Source organism: Anolis sagrei, chromosome Y (genome assembly GCF_037176765.1).
Source record: "Anolis sagrei isolate rAnoSag1 chromosome Y, rAnoSag1.mat, whole genome shotgun sequence".
In the NCBI taxonomy this organism is placed as follows: domain Eukaryota; kingdom Metazoa; phylum Chordata; class Lepidosauria; order Squamata; family Dactyloidae; genus Anolis; species Anolis sagrei.
The window spans coordinates 9,101,846-9,123,308 of NC_090035.1; the positions used below are offsets into that span (position 1 = coordinate 9,101,846).

At 44.4% G+C, this 21,463-nt stretch overlaps 1 protein-coding gene across 1 annotated transcript in view; it reads left to right on the forward strand.

The window, feature by feature from the left end:
* The window catches only part of LOC132782155 (mitotic spindle assembly checkpoint protein MAD1), a 788,899-nt gene that overhangs the window by 309,598 nt on the left and 457,838 nt on the right, over positions 1-21,463 (forward strand). Inside the window, exon 13 of the mRNA XM_067461825.1 lies at positions 5,882-5,938. Within this exon, the coding sequence (XP_067317926.1) occupies positions 5,882-5,938 (57 nt within the window). The remainder of the gene's footprint in view (positions 1-5,881; positions 5,939-21,463) is intronic.

A 21,463-nucleotide genomic window follows, 5' to 3' on the forward strand; every position in this document is an offset into this window, starting at 1 on the left:
CCAGTTCAAACAGAGCAAAACAAAACCCCTCAAGTCTGGCAGGATCAAGGGAGAGCAACAGGTAGCGTTGTGCCTTCCCAAGTCTCTTCCCAGCTGCTTCTTTTAAGCTGTTGGAGCCACAACAGCTTTCATGGAGCAGACTGATTAAACGAGCCACTGGGTAAGTTCAGAGCTGGATTTCTCTTTGTTAATTAACTGTGCGTGCGTGACTGTCAGGCTCTCGGTGATAAGATTTCGACTTTCTCTTGCGCATTGTGGAATAGCCCTGCAAGTCGGTGCTGTTTGACCAGACAAGCAGATGTTCCTCAAAGAAACAAAAGCGGTAGGAGAAATTTGTCATAGTTCTCAGATCTAAGCACATGCTTCTTGAGCTCTCCGAACCATTCCACATGGAAGTCCATGACATATACTGAGGATATAGGGTAAAATACTTAAGTGATGACACACTCAAGGTTTCTACAATCCCAGCGCTTCTTCTTTCTATTTTGGCACCTTCTTCTCAAGGCTTTTGCAGCTGAAAATTGCCACTACAAAATGCTGCTGCCTCTTGAAAGGTATAACATAACGATTCCCTGGCAAAATATATTGTTATGCTGTTCTTGCAGTTACTACCCACGTAGGCATTAGAGATGGAGAAATAATATAGTTTTCATTCTTGGCACTCAAAAATTGTATCCTGAAATAAAAATACAATTTCTCTCTGGGGGTAGGGGAGCAAATATGCCAGCTTTATTTTCTTCTATATTTGAATTATACTACATTGTGATAAAAATAAATAATTGAAACTAAGTTATTATCCATCTCTGGTAGACCTTGGATTCAGATTAATAGCCTCAGTAGACTGTGGGTTGTTGTTGTTCATTCGTTCAGTCGTCTCCGACTCTTCATGACCTCATGGACCAGCCCACGCCAGAGCTCCCTGTCGGCCGTCACCACCCCCAGCTCCTTCAAGGTCAGTCCAGTCACTTCAAGGATGCCATCCATCCATCTTGCCCTTGGTCGGCCCCTCTTCCTTTTTCCTTCCACTTTCCCCAGCATCATTGTCTTCTCTAGGCTTTGCTGTCTTCTCATGATGTGACCAAAGTATTTCATCTTTGTCTCTAACCTCGTTCCCTCCAGTGAGCAGTCGGGCTTTATTTCCTGGAGGATGGACTGGTTGGATCTTCTCGCAGTCCAAGGCACTCTCAGAACTTTCCTCCAACACCACAGACTGTGGGTTACTTACTTACAATCCTCGTAGTCCAAGGATGATGGTCCTCCAAGTGTATTGTCTTGGCCATGGGTTCGTAGGTGATTGTGGAGCCCTCTTCTTGATCAGCATGCTCTCCTGCAGTGAGGACATCAGCTTCCAGGTGGAAAGTGAATCCGGTCAGGGTTGGCTTGATGTGCCTTCCTCTTGGCACTTTGGGCTAAGCTAGAAAAAAGATATAGGTTGGCTAAAATGGTAACTTCAATCTTGAGTTTATTTGTGTGTGAGTGGAGCAACTTGAGAAACTACAAGTTGCTTCTGGTGTGAGAGAATTGGCTGTCTGCAAGGATTCCTGGGTGTTTGATGCTTTACCATCCTTGTGGGAGGCTTCTCTCATGTCCCCACATGGGGAGCTGAAGCTGACAGAGGGAGCTCACCCGCTCTCCTCAGATTCGAACCGCTGACCTGTCAGTCAGCCACTGGGGGCTCCTTTCAATATGGGTGAACCAACCACAATTGCTTCTTGCATATCAAAGCTTGGTTAGATAGTCTGATCAGATTGCCGATGTGAGAACAGAACTGGTACGGCACACGGCGCCCTGTTAGTTGGCATTTCGCACATGCACATCCTATTCAGATGGGTTTCTTTTCAGATATCAGAGGATTCCTTTTTTCTTCTCTTTTTACTGTTTTGATTTGGGGCGAAGATCAAAGCAGTCTCTGCCTGTGAAGAACTTTGTGATCATAGTTGCCAAGAAAACTTCTCATCTCCCTCTTTGTACCTCAGGGTTGACTCCAACCTGCTGATGCAATTCAGTCTGATTAAATATTGGAGGAGAATTTGTCTCCAGATTCCACAACCTCCCATTGTTTCACGTACAAACTTTGCAGTAATTTTATTATGGCTCTCCTGTGGCTCTTGTCACTGAAACTGGAAAAAACCTACCATGTGGTCTTTAATATGGTATTTGTGATTCCATGACTTCAGACCAGGCGCTGAGTTTAGATTAGAGGAGTGGTTCTCAACCTATGGGTCCCCAGATGTTTTGGCCTTCAACTCCCAGAAATCCCAACAGCTGGTAAACTGGCTGGGATTCCTGGAAATTGTAGTCCAAAACATCTGGGGACTCACAGGTTGAGAACCACTGGATTTGAGGGAAATAAATTTAGTTTGATTAATAATGGGATATGATTACTGGGTGAGCAAAGCCAAGCCTTGTGACTTAGTTGTAGTTCTCCAAGCATCCAGGGCAGCCTCATCATCACAGTAGTCCACGCTCTGGTTACATCCCGAAGAGATATTGCAACACGTTCTACATGAGATTGCCTTTGTAGACTCTTTGGAAGCTTCAAATGGTTCAATGAGCGGTAACCAGACTGCTCACCAGAGCTGTTGAGCCTGTTGTGTCAGCTCCACTGGCTGCCAGTCTCCTACCGAACACAATTCAAAGTGCTGTATTTAGCCTATAAAGTCCTGGATCTGGCTCAGCTTCCCTGTCCAAATGGATCTCCCCCTATGAACCATCTTGAAGTTTGAGATTGTCTGGGGAGGTCCTCCTTTCGGTCCCACCTTCTTCGCAGGTGCAACAGGTGGGGATGAGAGACAGGGCCTTCTCAGTGGTGGCCCCTCGGCCCTTTCCAAGGATATTACATCAGCCCCCTCCCTCCTGACTTTCTGTAAAAGAGTGAAAACATGGCTCTTTGATTAAGCCTTTGCAGAATCTGTGCAATAGACAGATACAGAATTATGCTCAAGAACTATTGGAATGGCCCGGATTACGATTATGAATGGTGTGGTGATATTGTTTTAATTGTTTTGGTGTATTTTATAATCCTACTAGCCGTTCCCTGCCATGTCTTGCTGTGGCACAGTCTGTGTATATGTGTTTTGTGTGTGTTTATATATTTGTGTATATGTGGTTTTGTGCATGTGTTGTAATGGGGTTTTTTTGCTCTTTAAGTCTCGTCTGCTGTGTTTTTCGGTGTTTTTATGAATGATGGTTACTCATTGGCCTGATAGGCGTCTTGTGTCCAAATTTGGTGTCAATTCATCTAGTGGTTTTTGAGCTATGCTAATCCCACAAACGAACATGACATTTTTATTTATATATATTTTAAATATTCATTTAATTTTGCATTGTTTTTAATGGCATCGAATAGCTGCCTATGTTGTAAAGCAGTGGTTCTCAACCTTGCTAATGCCGTGACCCCTTAATGCAGTTCCCTATGTTGTGGTGACCCCCAACCATGATATTGTTTTCGTTGCTACTTTACTACTTTATAAATCGTAATGTAAATATCCGATATGCAGGATGTATTTTCATTCACTGGACTAAATTGAGCACAAAAACCAAATATGCCCAAATCTGAATGCTAGTGGGGTTGGGGGAGGATTGATCTTGTAATTTGGGAATTGTAGTTGCTGGGATTTATAGTTCACCTATAATCAAAGAGCATTCTGAATTCCACCAGCAATGGATTTAAACCGAACTTCGCACACAGAACTCCCATGACAATTAGAAAACCCTGGGTTTTGTTGGCATTGACCTTGGGAGTTGTAGTTCACCTATATCCAGAGCAGTGCTGTGGATTCATGCAATGATGGATCTGGACCAAATTTGGCACGAATACTCAATATGCCCAAATGTGAACACTGGTGCAGTCTGGGGAAAATAGACTTTGACATTTGGGAGTTGTAGTTATTGGGATTTATAGTTCACCTATAATCAAAGAACATTCTGAACTCGACCAACAATAGAATTGGGTCAAACTTCCCACACAGAATCCCAATGACCACCAGAAAATACTATGTTTTCTGGTGGTCTTTGGCGACCCCTTTGACACCCCCTCATGACCCCCTCAGGGGCCCCAACCCCCAGGTTGAGAAGCACTGTTGTAAAGCCTCCTTGAGCCTGTGATTGAGAAAGGCGGGGTCTAAATGTCGTAAATAAATAAATAAATAAATAAAATTGTTGTGTTTGTTTGGTGAGAAGAGCTCTTGAGTCAGTAATTTTTGTTTTGTCCCCTTTCTGTATGATTATTAGCTTTCGGTGCCTTTGTGGCTTTCTTTGCACTCCTCTAATGGCACCACTTCTTTGTAGTGAATCACTTGCTGTTCAGCTCTGCTTTTGGGTAATGTGCTTGTGAAGATCATTTTGTGCCGTGCGGGGATGTTTTTCAGAAGACCCTGGCGAGTTTTAATGAACAACTGCCTTCAATGACATGAATTAGTCTGTATGAAAGGCTCCCATTCTTGTTGGGTGTCTTTAGATGGGTTGAAACGAGTTATTGTGTCATAAGTTGAGTTTTTTCTTCAAGCTTCTCTGTGTGGAGCTGCAGGGAAGATGATTGGTCTCTAACATGGTGTCATGAAAGATCAGAGGAGAAATAGGAGTTTGTTTGCATGCTGTTTCTTTCAAAACAAGGAGAGAATACCAGTTTGAACCTGGAATTTCTCTTGCTGAGGACCTTCTACACAAGACTTTCCAAAAAGACTCATGTTGCTCTGGCTGTCTTCCCATTCAAGAAGTTTTCTTTCCAAAGGTTACCTGATTTATTTTTGTTGCAAGAGTTTATTAACCTCTCAAACATTATCCAATCACTCCTTTTCTGTGAGAAAAGGAGACAACCTGGAGGATCAAGTAATTGTCATTGTGTATATGGTGGTATCATCAAAATGTGACTTTTCTGTCATTGTTGTTGGATGCTTGCCATTGTTGAGGATGCTTGCCATAGATGCAGGCGAAACGTCAGGAGAAATGCCTCTAGAACATGGCCATATAGCCCGAAAAAACCCACAAGAACTGAGTTTTCTGTCATTGTTGCACACTCTCTCCTCTGTTGTGCCTTAAGCTTTGATACTCATGTTTTGACTGGGAAACATTCAAATCAGAAAAACAGTTTTTTTTCAAGTTATGGTGTATTTCTGATCATTTCATAGAATCATAGAATAGCTAGTTGGAAGAGACTTGGTGGGCCATCCAGTCCAACCCCATTCTGCCAAGAAGCAGGAAAATCACATTCAAAGCACCCCCGACAGATGGCCATCCAGCCTCTGCTTAACGCTGGGGCAGAGAGTTCCACAGCTCTCTCACACAGTCAAGAAGTTCTTCCTAATGTTCAGGTGGAATCTCCTTTGCTGTTGTTTGAAGCCATTGTTCCATTGCGTCCTAGTCTCCCGGGCAGCAGAAAACAAGCCTGCTCCCCCCCCCCCCCCATGACTTCCCTTCACATCTTGATCCATGGCTTACATCATCTCTCTTCTCAACCTTCTCTTGTGTAGGCTGAACATGTCCAGCTCTTTAAGCCGCTCCTCATAGGGTTTATTCTCCAGACCCTTGATCCTTTTAGCCACCCTCCTCTGGACACATTCCAGCTTAGAGTCAACATCTCCCTTCAATTGCAGTGCCCAGAATTGGACACGGTGTGATTCCAGGTATGGTCTGGCCAAGGTAGAATAGAGAGGCAGCATGACTTCCCTGGATATCTGCACAGGGATACCCTCTTGGATTTGAGAAGATTTTCACCTTGTGATCTTTCCCCCATTAAAATATGTGTGGAATTTCTAGCCAGTCCAAGGTGACATTTGAACTAGGAACTTTCTATTTACAACTCTTTGCTACATTAATAGTGATTTTCATCTCTTGTCTCTTGTTTTGTTTTGCTGAATGATTTTTCTTTCTTATCTTGAAGGCCCAGTGGTCCCAGACTTTGGAGGAGGCAGGAAACCAGAAGAAACGAGCAGACATGGTAAGTTTTAGGGTTGGGGGGCAATTGTTTCATTCTGTATTGTGAGAATGGGAATACGTTGAATCTGTGGGTTTCCTTGGCAAAAGCCCTTCGTCTTGGAGAAAGTTGAGCCATTTTGAAACCTAGTGTAACTTCCAAAGTTTCCACTCTTGCGAGGTTTGCTTTATACAAGCGGGAAGCTAATTGTGTCAAAGCCTTGAGTTTTTAATTGGAACAGTTATGTTGGCCCATATGAATCCTTGAGACTTGTGAACACCTCCTGGCTTTAGCTGAAGCATTCCATCCATCTTTGGATTCTCGATGGTGGCGGAGAGGAGGAAGGAGGAGAAATATCAACCCCACTTGCCTAGTTTCCAACAGACCTTGCAACCTCTGAGGATGCCTGCCATAGATGTGGGCCAAACATCAGGAGAGAATGCTTCTGGAATAGGCAAGAATAAACTTTTTTGCCATGGGGCTGCATTGCGGGTGCGGCCAGGAGGGCCAGGCCAGGAGGGAGGAAGGCCAGGCACTCGCTCACCAGCTGCGACCATACCTCGTGAAGTCTGATCTGACCGCGGTGGTCCATGCCTTAGTTACCTCTAGATTGAACTATTGCAGTGCACTCTAGGTGGGGCTGCCCTTGAAGGTGGCCTGGAAACTTCAATTGTCTAGCATTCAGCTGCCAGACTTCTAACTGGAGCAAATTACAAGGAGCGGTCCACCCCCCTGTTTAAGGAGCTCCATTGGCTGCTTTTCATTTCCCGTTCCCAATACAAGGTGCAGGTTATCACCTACAAAACCCTGAATAGTTTGGGACCCGCCTACCTTTGTGACCACATTGCTGTCTATGCACCTGCACAATCCCTTCGAGCATCTGGGGAGGCCCTCCTTTTGCTCCTTCCTCCGTCGCAAGCACGACTTGTGGGGACGAGGAAGAGGGCCTTCTTTGTGGTGGCCCCCAGACTCAGGAACTCACTACCCGGTGAAATTAGGCAAGTGCCCACTTTGGCAACCTTCAGGAAGAGCCTAAAAACTTGGCTGTTCTGGTGTGCCTTCGAGGAATTAACAACAAATCCCAGACCAACTCAGTACATAATGTCCTTCTATGCACTTTATCTCACCCTTCAGTGAATTAAATCCCATTGTTTGTCCCATCCGAACCTCCCACCAGGTATGTTACCCCACTCATCCATTTCACCCAGGGTTTTAAAAATCCTATCCATTGTATTTGGCCCTGCCCACCTGGTTCAATGTTTTGTTATTTATGTATACCTTGTATTTATTTTGTACTATCTTCTTTGATCTGTTTTATTGTATTTTATTTGATGTATTATTTTATGATTTTTACATTGTATTCTTTTGCTTTGTGTATTGGTTGGGCTTGGCCTCATGTTCGCCGCCCCGAGTCCCCCTGGGGAGATAGAGGCGGGGTATAAATAAAGTTTTATTATTTATTATTATTACATGCTGGGTGGGCTGGGTCCGGGAGAGGGAGGGCCAGGAAAGGGCAGGGCAGGGCCTGGGTCATCCTCAGGTGGTTCTCCGGCATACAGACGGGTCTGCTCACCCCATCCTTATGCTGGGAGAAAGGCAAGACACGTGGTGACTGGTCCGATCCTCCCTCCTGATTCTCCTCCCCTAATCCTCAGGCTGTCCTCTTGGCATTATGCTAGGAGGAGGGCAAGATGGACGATAGCTGATAGTTCTCTTAGCTGCCCCCATGCCTTCCTTGAGCCATCCTCCTGACATAGAGATGATGCCGCTCACACTGTCCTTCTGCCGGAAGGAGGATGAGAACGCAGTGACAGAGAGCAGTCCAGAGGACTCTCAGCTGCTGCGTGCCTTCCTCCCTCCCTCATCTTTTTGGCATAAGGACATGGAGAGCCACCGTGTCCTTATGCCAAGAGAACAAGGAAAATGAGGGGGTCATGAGGTAAGCACCCAAAGGGTTGCACCTTAGTTTGCCCATGCTTGTTCTGCAACATGGCCAGACAGCCCAGAAAACTCAAAGCAACCAATCTTTGGACTAGTTAGTTTGTCCATAGGCACCCCCAGTCTTCCACTTGAAATCCCTGACCTATGCCTGGATGTACTGTGGGAAACCTCTCCTTTTCCTTTCTGCATGCTGCTTTAGAACAGAGCTCGAGGGCTGCATTTAATATCCACTAAAGGAGTACTTATTTCTTGGCTTAAAGATTTGCACATTTCATGGCACGTTGTTCAGAACTTTGATATCCGTGATTAAACGTTGAAGTATTAAAGTGGGAAAAATAGGCTTGTCACATTCAAAAATAAATTGTGACTCTCCTGATGGCTATGAACAGAAACACAGCCCTTTGTATACTGTCAGATGTTTTCTTGAGGTAGCTACTTATTTATCAAAGCTATTTAAAGGGGTTTGCTGGTGTGATTATGCAGAATATTCTGCAAACGGTTTCTGTAGCAATGCTTAATTTTCTCCTCCCTTCTGTTCCTCAGCCAGCTGCTTAACACATCCAGCGGATGGATTAGAGGCAGCTGGAATTTCACAAACAATGCCGCAATTTTGTTTTTCTGTACCTTTCTTTATATTCACCCATAACTTACAGGGCAGATTTTGGCATTTCACGACCTGCAAATAAGTGGGTTACAAGGCTTCATGGTCAGAACATTTCAACTCAAACAATGAAATTGCACACCTAACAACTAAGTAGCACAAAATATGGTGAACGTTAAATGGATCTGTTTGTATTTGTGAAAGGCAAGAGAAACACGTGGGACAAAATGTCACTGAAGGAAACGGACACCGTGGTTCTTGGTTAAATGCTGCTTGCTGAAACCACCTGCCTTTCTCCATTTCCATGGAGCATTCATACATTGTTGAAGTCTCCAAAGGCTCTGCTTTCTGAATAACGACGAGTTCCTGAAACAGAATTCCTGTTTCAAGAACTCTGGGGGTGAATTGGGTACCACATGACCTCAAAACATGGAGCATAGAGCCTTTGTCATGCATAAGGCGATTGTGAGGCATGATGAAATAACTGAATAGGCCAGGCTTCATATACATATAAAGAGCCTTGCTTCTTTTCTCCACTTTTGGTCTCCCATTGGAACCTTCTGCTGGTTGGGTTTGTGGCTGAACCTCTTGGGTCCAGCATCTGATTTTGGAAGACCCTAAATCACAAAGTATTCACTTCAGCACTGCCATCCATGAATCCAACCTGATATAGGAGTTAGGTCAAGCTGTATTGGCATGTGCAGCACAAAACTGACTGGCAAAGACCTGTCAGTATCTCAGGTAGAGGGATTTACCATCATTACTTCATAAGAGATATTTAATGTACTTCATAAGAGATATCCAATGCTTGCATCTTCTGCTTGCACAGAATTATTGACTCTCTAAATCAGGCATTGGAAAACTTTTTAACTTGGGGGCCACATGGTGGGCCGGAGTGGGGTGGGCAGGCTGGGAAGGAGGTAGTTCTCCCTAAGCCCTCTTTCTGCCCTTTCCTCCTTTTTTGGAGACAGAAAGTGAAGGATAGACGGGAAACGTTTGGATCTCAAAAGGATTGGCTTTAGTCAGGATGAGATGGTGGACAGGAGAGAAAAAGTGTCTTCATGAGACCCATATTGCCTACTCCTGATACAGAATCCTAGAATCCTAGAGCTGGAAGAGACCCCCAAGGGCCAACCCCCTGCCATGCAGGAAGGCACAATCAATGCACTCCCGATAGATAGCCTCTGTGGGAAAGCCTCCAGAGAAGGAGACTCCACACTCCCAAGCAGCCTATGGCATTCTCCAACAGCTCTTACTCTCAGGAAGTTCTTCCTAATCTTTTCACTTGAGTCTCTTTCCCTGCCATTTGATCCCATTGCTCCCTTGTGCTGGGGTCTCTAGAGCAGCAGAAAGGCAGCCCCCCCCCCCCTCCAATGGGGCACTCTTTCAAATCTTGAAACATGGTTCTCATATTCCCTCTCTACCATCTCTTCTCCCAGCTAAACATCCTCCAGGAAGAAAGGAGGAAGGAAAAAGAGAAGGAAGGGAGGGAGGGAGAGAGGAAGGAAGAGAAGAATGGATGGATGGATGGATGGATGGATGGGGAATGGAGTGAGGGAGGAAGGAAGGGAAGGAGAGAGGGAGGAAAGAGAGGAGGAAGGAAAGACAAAAGAGGAGGGAGGAAGGAAGGAAGGAAGGAAAGAAGGAAGGAAGGAGAGAGAAGGAGGAAGGAGGGAGGAAAGGGTGGAAGAGAGGGAGGGAGTGATGGAAGGAGGAAGGAAAGAGAGAAGGAAGGATAGGATGGTGAGAGAGAGGAGAGCCTGAGAAAAGAGCCCAAGGGGCCACATCCAGCCCCGAGGCCTGGATTTGCCTATACTTGATCTAATTGCTGACATGCTTAGTGATACAAAGGTACTGGACAAATGAATGCTCCCTTTGACCACAAAAATTTGTGGTCGCTACACGGTCCTTTGAAGAGCATCCTAGAATTTGTGTATATGGCAAGTGCAATTCCTTCAGTGAGGCTATCTCATAACTCTTTGAGGTACTGGTCACTTTTCAAGGGCAGTGTATCTCTCCTTCACAAATCTTTTAACGTTCCAGTCCAACCTCTGCACATTCTTGCCTGTCAGGTTTTTGAGGAATCCTGGGACAGCTTCATTCACGCATTTTGGTTTTCATTGCTAGTACCCTTGTGATTTCAGTAATGAAGTGCCATATCCATGCCAACATCTTCCAGCTGGGTTGTAACTATTTTGCACTCCTGGTATTGGGCCTTCTATCAGGGAAGCTGCCAGCTGTGTCAAGCTGTGTAATGGATAGTCTTTCCTTAAGGATTTGCTGCAGACTGATCTGAGGCAAAATGGGTTCTAATAGAGATGTGATAACTTCATTTGGTGGCAGATTTGGCTCTACAACACTTCATTCATTCATCCCATCTTTTTTTAATAACTGGAATTGTTCAAGTATTATTTATTCATATAGAAGGGCATGTTTTACAGCTTGAGGGCCTTAGCCATCAAGGATGTTCATAGAACAGGACAAAATCAAACAAGGCATGATACAATGAAAATTTAAGCTCATATCGAAATGAGCAGAGTTAAAGCCTTTAGTCATATACATTGAAAACTTGCTAAGTCACGAAAAACGGAAGTCTACCAATCCTGTGATGTCCTGTCTTTCATAGGATTGCAGTTCTCTCTAGACTGGACTCCCAACTATGGAAATCTCCATAATCTTTTTGGAGATTTTATGATTTTTGGAAAGGGATTATGACCTTGTTAAAGTCACAACCTTTTGAACAATTATGCCATAATCACTTGGTTAAAAAGCATGACCTGTTAGAGACATAAATGGGATTCATGCAAGGCAATTAGGTTTCTCAGTGGTTAGACTGATAAACTTAGATATCTCTTTGTTCTGTTAGGAACAAAGATATGTCAATGCACAAAACACACATACACATACACACACATAGCAGAGTTGCAGAAGTGTTCTTTAGTTACCCCAAAACATCTACTCTCTCTTAAAACTTCTTACTTTAAATCAAGCTCTCAAGAGATGAAAATAAGCAGACCTCTTTAAAAGCAACATAGTTGGTTTACTCACAAACTTCATGTATTCAGCATAGAGGTACTTTGCATATCAATCCAGTTACAAGTAGATTTGAAGTAGTTTCTCTGTGTAGTGCATCTTTCTCATAATCAATAGTCCATAATCTAAAGCATCTCTCTGTCCTGAGAGTCTAATCACTGTCTAGTCTAATGATTCCCAAGGGCCAAGGACTGGACCAGTACTCCTCCTTCCCCAACTTCTGACACTCTTCCACTAGATTGAATGGGAACCTCCATAACATATCAAAACACATCATCTAAACCTCTCAGAAAGGTACCAGGATTGATGGGACTGAAGGGTGGTGAAAAAGAGTGCCTTCCGCATTCTTCAACAACACGATCAGTCTCTTTTTGGCCAGACCCTGAAAGGATCCAACCTGGCTCCTATGAATGGTGAATGTCTGATATCCGATTGTGGTCGTTCACAAGATTGCTGTTGCAAGCAATAAAGGCAGATAAGCACTTCTGGTTTGGAGACTCGGTTACTCTTTCTAAACTCTTCTGCTGTTTAGAAGTATGAGGGTTGAATGAAAAGTAATGCCTCCACCTTTGTTACGTGGGTTTGGGTGGGAATATTTTAATAAATCAAATGCAGAAATAATCCTTAGAATGTGCTCTTTAATTTGCATGAAATTTCTATCTGAGTGATATGACAATCATCCTGAATCAATCTGTCAACCTTTTGCTTGTGAAACTCAGTGGTTGCTGTCACAGGATGTCCAATTCTTTGTCACGCAAGTCAGATGTTCCCACCTCAACATCTTTAAATTTCCTCGTCCAACGATGCACAGTACTCACATCAACACAATGACCATAAACAGCTTGCATTCTCTGATGAATCTCCTTCTGCTGTCAAGAATTAAATGACTGCACGTTACCTAAGTTGCATTGACCGACCGTCTGCTCAGGGTTCCATACTTCGTGCTTTAACAACACAACCATTCAATGCTAAGGCTTCCCGCCAAAATGGAACTGTAGAGGAGAGTCTACTGAACAAGCCAGTACCTGCCGCATACCAGTACTGCCATCTGTTGAGAAGTTACGAAAGTGGAGGCATTACTTTTCATTCAACCCTCGTATGTCGCCTGTTCGCTTTAAATATCTTCCATGTTGCACAGTTATCTCACATAGTCTAGTATGAATAAGTTACATTGAGTTGGAGAGGAAAAGGAACCACCGAAGAGCCCAGAAAGGTGGTTTCCCACTTACCATAAATATACCGTAAATCTTGATGCCTCAGTTTCTTGCTATTTTCCTGAGAGAGACGTAGCTTAACCTGCTTTTCTGTAGTGGCTCTTTGTTTTACAGTGCTTTCCTTCTCCCCAATGCATCATTCTTGCCTGTATAAACAAGAAAACGAAACACTTTTCTGCTTGGATGCTGCCATTCTCTTGGAAGGCCACCTGAGGGCCTCAAGGATTTGTGGCACTAGATAGTCCTTAATGCCATGTCGTGGAGGAGGAAGCACACATCCCTCACCAGACCCGCTCCAGCTATTTTGTGCCAAAACCCAACTGGCTTTTTCAAATTTAGTTTAGCTTATAACACTCTGTTCCTTTGATTTTGGATATCTTGTGATGTTCAGTCTTTCCCTGTTCCATCCTTTCCAATCTCTTTTCAACGCCTTCATCCTATTATTTCTCAGTGATTGAGTCCTTGTTACTTTGATGCTATGCTGGTGTGGCTGAAAAGGTACGACAAAGGCTGCTCCTTGACCAATATTCTGACATACGGGTTGTAGGTTTTTCCGGGCTATATGGCCATGTTCTGGAGGCAATTTTTCTCCTGACGTTTCGCCTGCATCTATGGCAAGCATCCTCAGGGGTAGTGAGGTCTGTTGGAAGTAGGGAAAATGGGTTTATATATCTGTGGAATGACCAGGGTGAGACAAAGGACTTTTGTCTGCTGGGGATAGCTGTGAATGTTTCAGCTGATCACCTTGATTTGCATTCAATGGCCTGGAAGCGCCTGGGGGGAATCTCTTGTTGAGAGTGATTTTATGTGCCTGTTTGTTTCCCCTCTGTTGTTTTGCTGTTGTAATTTTTGAGTTATTTAATACTGGTAGCCAGATTTTGTTCATCTTCATGGTTTCCTCCTTTCTGTTGAAATTGTCCACATGCTTGTGGATTTCAATGGCTTCTCTGTGTAGTCTGACATGGTGGTTGTGAGAGTGGTCCAGCACTTCTGTGTTCTCAAATAATATGCTGTGTCCAGGTTGGTTCATCAGGTGCTCTGCTATGGCTGACTTCTCTTGTTGAAGTAGTCTGCAGTGCCTTTCATGTTCCTTGATGCGTGTTTGGGCAATGCTGCGTTTGGTGGTCCCTCTGTAGACTTGTCCACAGCTGCATGGTACACGGTAGACTCCTGCAGAAGTGAGAGGATCCCTCTTGTCCTTTGCTGAACGTAGCATTTGTTGGATTTTCTTGGTGGGTCTGTAAGTGGTTTGTATGTTGTGTTTCCTCATCAGCTTCCCTATGCAGTCAGTGGTTCTCTTGATGTGGTTCCCAGAAGATCCACCCAGAGGAAAAGTGTTCCTGCCATACATCAAGGGAACCACGGACCGCATAGGGAAGCTACCATCTCCCCAAGGGACTCGGTGCAGCTTACATGAGGCCGAGCCCAAACACAACAATACAAGCAATAATAACAACAATACAGCAGTTAAAACAAAAACATAGACAATAAAAATACCACATTATCAATAAGACAACACATAATTAAAACTGTGGGAAGGCCAAATGTAAAGTTAAAATTGAAAATAATGCTGGATGTCTATGTCCTACACCACTGCAGAACTTATATTCTCACAACCTCTGAGTATGCTTGCCATAAATGCAGGCGAAGCATCAGGAGAGAATGCTTCTAGGCAATATAGCCAGAAAAACCTACAACAACCCAGAACTTATATTGTTTATCCAGTTGTTTATCCAGTATTGCACCACCTGATATCCGCAAGGAAGTCACATCAAAATGTTGTTATGGCATCAAATTGCTGCTAGTTTGTAAGCCACCTTGAGTCGCCTCCAGGCTTGAGAAAGGGAGGACAGAAATATCATAAATGAATAAGAAAATAAATAGCAGCCTGTAATGAAAGGACAAAGGCATTGACATCTCCGGCCCATCCCCTGTTCGGATATCAGCCAGCATGGCTAAGCCTTAAATCAAGAAATAGTTTCCTAAGATCTACAGAAATACTTGTAGGAACACCTCAGCAAGCAAGAGTCCAAAAGTGGCAGGCTAAAACCCAGAACCTCAATCAGTAGCTGACACCAGTTGAGAGACTCCCTCCTATGCACACAGAAGACTGGGTGACTTGGAAGGCACTGAACAGACCGCGCTCTGGCACGATGAGATGCAGAGCCAACCTTAAGAAATGGGGCCACAAAATTGAGTCCATGACATGCGAGTGTGGAGAGGAGCAAACAACAGACCACTTACTGCAATGTAGTCTGAGCCCTGCCACATGTGCAATGGAGGGACTTCTTACAGTATCACCCGAGGATCTCCGGAGTATCCAGCTTCTGGTCAAAGGACATTTAATATAATGCCAAGTTTTTAACTTTGTGGTTTTTCTATACATTATAACTGTATTCTCAATTTGCTTCTGATACGATAAATAAATAAAAATAATAATTTTCACTCGCACTTTGAAGAACATTGAATATTGTGATGTATATTTGCGCCTGAGCTCTGATAGGTTTTATGTCATGAAAGGTCTGAAACAAGGATTGGGAATTGGTATGTATGCCCATGAATGCTCTCCAAAGTCATTTTTTGGGTCTATAATTATGCAGGTACTCATCTAACTTCTTGATGGAAGCCAATGTTGTTGTTGTTGTTGTCGTTGTTGTTGATGATATTTATTTGTACCTTATTTTTCTGTCTGGACTGAGACCCAACGTTGATACATCCTTTTAAGTTGTAATTATCTTCATTCTGAAGAATCCAGAGTTCCCACAAATTACTTTGCTAGTATCAATACTGTCCATATTCTTCGCTCTTCTCTCATTAGTTTGGTCTTGAGCAGGTCTGGACTCTGCAGGAATCTTTTCAAAATGCTTTTGCTGCCGCGAGTGCCTTGCTTTGCCTGATAGACGATTGAGTCCGATATTGACCTAAGGAAGCTTTTAAGTTTATATCAACAGGGAAGAGGTGCTAAAATCTATGCCGCTCTTGAACTCATGTAGTCCATTTTTTTCTTTAAATAAGATTTGTTGAAGCAAAAAAACAGTTCTTTCCTTCAGCTATATTGTTGTGGAAAGTATTTTCCTGTGGAACCTGATTTTGTAGTCACTGAAGATCTTTTTTGAAACCCCAGAGCCTTTTGCCCCAAATGTTTTAAATTGATATTTGAAAATAGAAAAGCCAATACCCTCCTCCGCATATCGAAAAGTCAGTCCCCCAACTATCTGGAGGCAAAGCAGAAGTGAGGCTAAGACATTGTAGCTTTTGCAAAATCATATGGTAAGCTCTATGGCTGAAATAGTGCTCTGGATTCCATTTTCAGCCCTATATTGTTATCGTGGGCTTATGCCTGGGGATGTCAATGCCTTGACATCTCCAGCCCATCCCCTGTTCGGATATCAGCAGCACACCAATGCCCTAAATCAAGAAATAGCTTCCTAAAATCTAAAGAGACACTCGTAGGACAACCTCAGCAAGTGAGAGTCCAGAAGTGGCAGGCAATAACTCAGAACCTCAATCAGTGGCTGATACCAGATGAGAGATTCCCTCCTGGGCACACAGACTGGACGACTGGAAGGCGTTGGAACATACTGCACTCTGACACCATGAGATGCAGAGCCAACCTTAAGAAATGCGGCCACATAGTGGAGTCCATGACATGCAAGTGGGGAGAAGAGCAATCCCCAGACCACCTTCTACAATGTGGACTGAACCCTGCCACATGCACAATGGAGGAACTGAGGAGCCTTCTAACCAAGGTGAAAGAAGAAAGTGCAAAAGCTGGGTTGTCCACAGCTTTTTTGGTCGTGTCAGGAGTGACTCCTGGTGTGAGAGAATTGGCTGTCTGCAAGGACCTTGCCCAGGGGACGCCTGGATGGTTTGATGTTTTTATCATCCTTGTAGGAGGCTTCCTCCAGCAAAGGATCACCGCCTTGTCGGGGCGCTGGAGCTTGAGCACCTCAATGATGTCATGAGCGAAACCGTGAAGGGCCACCCAAGACGGGACGGCTGTGGCAGAGAGGTCAGACCAAGCGTGATCCCTGGGGAAGGCAATGGCAAACCACTCCAGTATCCTTGCCAAGAAAACTAAATGGACCAGTACAACCAGAGATATGTCGGTATGCCATTGGAAGATGGGACTCCCAGGTCGGAAGATGGCCAAAATGCTACTGGGGAGGAACAGAGGATAAGTTTAACTAGCCCCAGATGTGATGACGCAGCTAGCTCAAAGCCGAAAGGAAGGCTAGCGGCCGACGGTACTGGAGGCGAACGACGAATCCGATGTTCTAAAGATCAACACACCATAGGAACCTGGAATGTAAGATCTATGAGCCAGGGCAAATTGGATGTTGTTATTGGTGAGATGTCAAGACTAAAGATAGACATTCTTGGGGTCAGCGAACTGAAATGGACTGGAATGGGCCACTTCACATCAGATGACCACCAGATCTACTACTGCGGACAAGAGGAACATCGAAGAAATGGAGTAGCCTTCATAATTAATAAGAAATTCGCTAAAGCGGTGCTTGGATACAACCCAAAAAATGACAGAATGATCTCAATTCGAGTGCAAGGAAAGCCTTTCAACATCACAGTGATCCAAATATACGCCCCAACCACAGCTGCTGAAGAAGCAGAAGTAGATCAGTTCTATGAGGATCTGCAGGACCTACTGGATAATACACCAAAAAGAGACATTATTTTCATTACAGGAGACTGGAATGCCAAGGTGGGAAGTCAAATGACAACTGGGATCACAGGCAAGCATGGTCTGGGAGAACAAAATGAAGCGGGACGCAGGCTGATAGAATTCTGCCAGGAAAACTCGCTGTGTATAACGAATACTCTCTTCCAACAACCTAAAAGACGGCTTTATACATGGACCTCACCAGATGGTCAACACCGAAATCAGATTGACTACATCCTTTGCAGCCAAAGGTGGCGGACATCCATCCAGTCGGTGAAAACAAGACCTGGGGCTGACTGTAGCTCAGATCACGAACTTCTTATTGCCCAATTTAGAATAAAACTAAAGAGATCAGGGAAAATACACAGACCAGTTAGATATGATCTCACTAACATTCCTAGCGAATATACAGTGGAAGTGAAGAACAGATTTGAAGGACTAGATTTAGTAAACAGAGTCCCAGAAGAACTATGGACAGAAGTCCGCGACATTGTTCAGGAGGCGGCAACAAAGTACGTTCCAAAGAAAAAGAAAACCAAGAAGGCAAAATGGTTGTCTGCTGAGACACTGGAAGTAGCCCAAGAAAGGAGGAAAGCAAAAGGAAACAGTGAAAAGGGGAGATATGCCCAGTTAAATGCGCAATTCCAGAGGTTAGCCAGAAGAGATAAGGAACTATTTTTAAATAAGCAATGCATGGAAGTGGAAGAAGACAACAGAATAGGAAGGACAAGAGACCTCTTCCAGAAAATTAGAAACATTGGAGGTAAATTTCAGGCAAAAATTGGTATGATAAGAAACAAAGATGGCAGGGACCTAACAGAAGCTGAAGAGATCAAGAGAAGGTGGCGAGACTATACAGAAGATCTGTATAGGAAGGATAACAATATCAAGGATAGCTTTGACGCTGTGGTGAATGAATTAGAACCAGACATCCTGAGGAGTGAGGTTGAATGGGCCTTAAGAAGCATTGCTAACAACAAGGCAGCAGGAGACGACGGCATCCCAGCTGAACTGTTTAAAATCTTAAAAGATGATGCTGTCAAGGTGATGCATGCCATTTGCCAGCAAATATGGAAAACACAAGAATGGCCATCAGACTGGAAAAAATCAACTTATATCCCCATACCAAAAAAGGGAAATGCGAAAGACTGCTCAAACTTCCGTACAGTGGCCCTTATTTCTCATGCCAGTAAGGTAATGCTCAAGATCCTGCAAGGAAGACTCCAGCAATACATGGAGCGAGAGTTGCCAGATGTTCAAGCTGGGTTTAGAAAAGGCAGAGGAACAAGAGACCAGATTGCCAATATCCGCTGGATAATGGAGAAAGGCAGGGAGTTTCAGAAAAACATCTACTTCTGCTTCATTGACTATTCTAAAGCCTTTGACTGTGTGGATCATAATAAATTGTGGCAAGTCCTTGGTGGGATGGGCATCCCAAGCCCCCTTCCCTCTCTCCTGAGGAATCTGTACAAGGACCAAGGAGCAACAGTCAGAACTGACCACGGAACAACAGACTGGTTCAAGATTGGGAAAGGCGTACGGCAAGGCTGCATCCTCTCACCCAACCTTTTTAACTTGTATGTAGAACACATCATGCGATGTGCGGGGCTGGATGAATGCAAAGCTGGGGTGAAAATTGCTGGAAGAAACATTAACAACCTCAGATATGCAGATGACACCACTCTGATGGCCGAAAGCGAGGAGGAGCTGAGGAGCCTTCTAATCAAGGTGAAAGAAGAAAGCGCAAAAGCCGGGTTGCAGCTAAACATCAAAAAAACCAAGATTATGGCAACAAGAATGATTGACAACTGGAAAATAGAGGGAGAAACCGTGGAGGCCGTGACAGACTTTGTATTTCTAGGTGCAAAGATTACTGCAGATGCAGACTGTAGCCAGGAAATCAGAAGACGCTTACTTCTTGGGAGGAGAGCAATGTCCAGTCTCGATAAAATAGTGAAGAGTAGAGACATAAGACTGGCAACAAAGATCCGCCTAGTCAAAGCCATGGTATTCCCTGTAGTCACCTACGGATGTGAGAGCTGGACCTTAGGGAAGTCTGAGCGAAGGAAGAGAGGTGCTTTTGAACTGTGGTGTTGGAGGAAAATTCTGAAATTGCCTTGGACTGTGAGAAGATGCAACCAGTCCATCCTCCAGGAAATAATGCCCAGCTGCTCACTGGAGTAAAGGATGTTAGAAGCAAAGATGAAGTACTTTGGCCACATAATGAGAAGACAGGAAAACTTGGAGAAGAGAATGATGCAGGGGAAAATGGAAGGAGAAAGGAAGAGGGGCCAACTGAGGGCAAGATGGATGGATCTTATCCTTGAAGTGACTGGCTAGACCTTGAAGGAGCTGGGGGTGGCCACAGCTGACAGGAAACTCTGGTGTGGGCTGATCCAGGAGGTCACAAAAACTCGGAAGCGACTGAATGAATAAACAACAAACAAGCCCATCTTTCAGTCTCTTCTGTTGTCCACCGACATTTAGTTTTCCATTCTTGAGTGAGAATAAAGTACCTGCTTCTGGAGACTGTGATAGAGCATTCAGACAATGTGGCATTTGGTCCAGTGAAGGGGATGGCGGAGGATCATCACTTTGGTTCTTGTGGGTTTTTTCGGGCTATAGGGCCATGTTCTAGAGGCATTTCTCCTGACGTTTCGCCTGCATCTATGGCAAGCATCCTCAGAGGTAGTGAGGTCTGTTGGTATTAGGACAATGGGTTTATATATCTGTGGAATGGCTGGGGTGGGGCAAAGAGCTTTTCTCTGCTGGAGCTCTTTGTGTGAATGTTTCAACTGACCACCTTCATTAGCATTTGAAGGCCTGGCTGAGCCTGGGAAAATCTTTTGTTGAGAGGTGTTAAGATGTGCCTGGTTGTTTCCTCTCTGCTGTTTTGCTGTTGTAATTTTAGAGTTTTTTAATACTGGTAGCCAAATTTTGTTCATTTTCATGGTCTCTTCCTTTCTGTTGAAATTGTCCACATGCTTGTGGATTTCAATGGCTTCTCTGTGTAGTCTGACGGTGGTTGTTGGTGTGGTCCAGCATTTCTGTGTTCTCAAATAATGTGCTGTGTCCAGGCTGGTTCATCAGGTGCTCTGCTATGGCTGATTTCTCTGGTTGAAGTAGTCTGCAGTGCCTTTCATGTTCCTTGATTCGTGTTTGGGCAATGCTGCGTTTGGTGGTCCCTATGTAGACTTGTCCACAGCTGCATGGTACACGGTAGACTCCTGCAGAGGTGAGAGGATCCCTCTTGTCCTTTGCTGAACGTAGCATTTGTTGGATTTTCTTGGTGGGTTTGTAGATTGTTTGTATGTTGTGTTTCCTCATCAGCTTCCCTATGCAGTCAGTGGTTCCCTTGATGTATGGCAGGAACACTTTTCCTCTGGGTGGATCTTCATCTTGACTCTCGTGGCTTGTTCTTGGTCTTACAGCTCTTCTGATGTCCGAGGTGGAGTATCCATTGGCCTGGAGAGCCCAGTTGAGGTGGTTCAGTTCATCTTGGAGGAGGTGGAGTTGAAACATTCTCACCTAGCTCCAGCAGAGAAAAGCTCTTTGCCCCACCCCAGCCATTCCACAGATATATAAACCCATTGTCCTAATACCAACAGACCTCACTACCTCTGAGGATGCTTGCCATAGATGCAGGCGAAACGTCAGGAGAAATGCCTCTAGAACATGGCCCTATAGCCTGAAGAAACCCACAAGAACCTAGTGATTCCAGCCATGAAAGCCTTCGACAATACATTGATCATCACTTTGATTTTGGTGGTCTTTGCTTCTTCCAGAATGCTGACGTTTGTCCACCTTTCTTGCCAAGAGACGTGCAGGGTCTCTGGTAGCGCCAGGCAGAACCAGGTTGCCACCAGGGATGCCCCGAAAGCTTGGCAGCACTTGCTCCCGATGACATTGCACAGCCGAAGACGGCTGCATTCAAGGGTAATAGCCCTGCATAGCTAACTGACACAGTGCATTCCAGCTCATGATTCAATTACCTTCCTGCTAAAAGTCCGTTTACTACTTGGGGAAAAAGAGAGAGAAATTTAAACAGCTCCTGCTAATTGCAGTTGACAAGACAAAGGCAG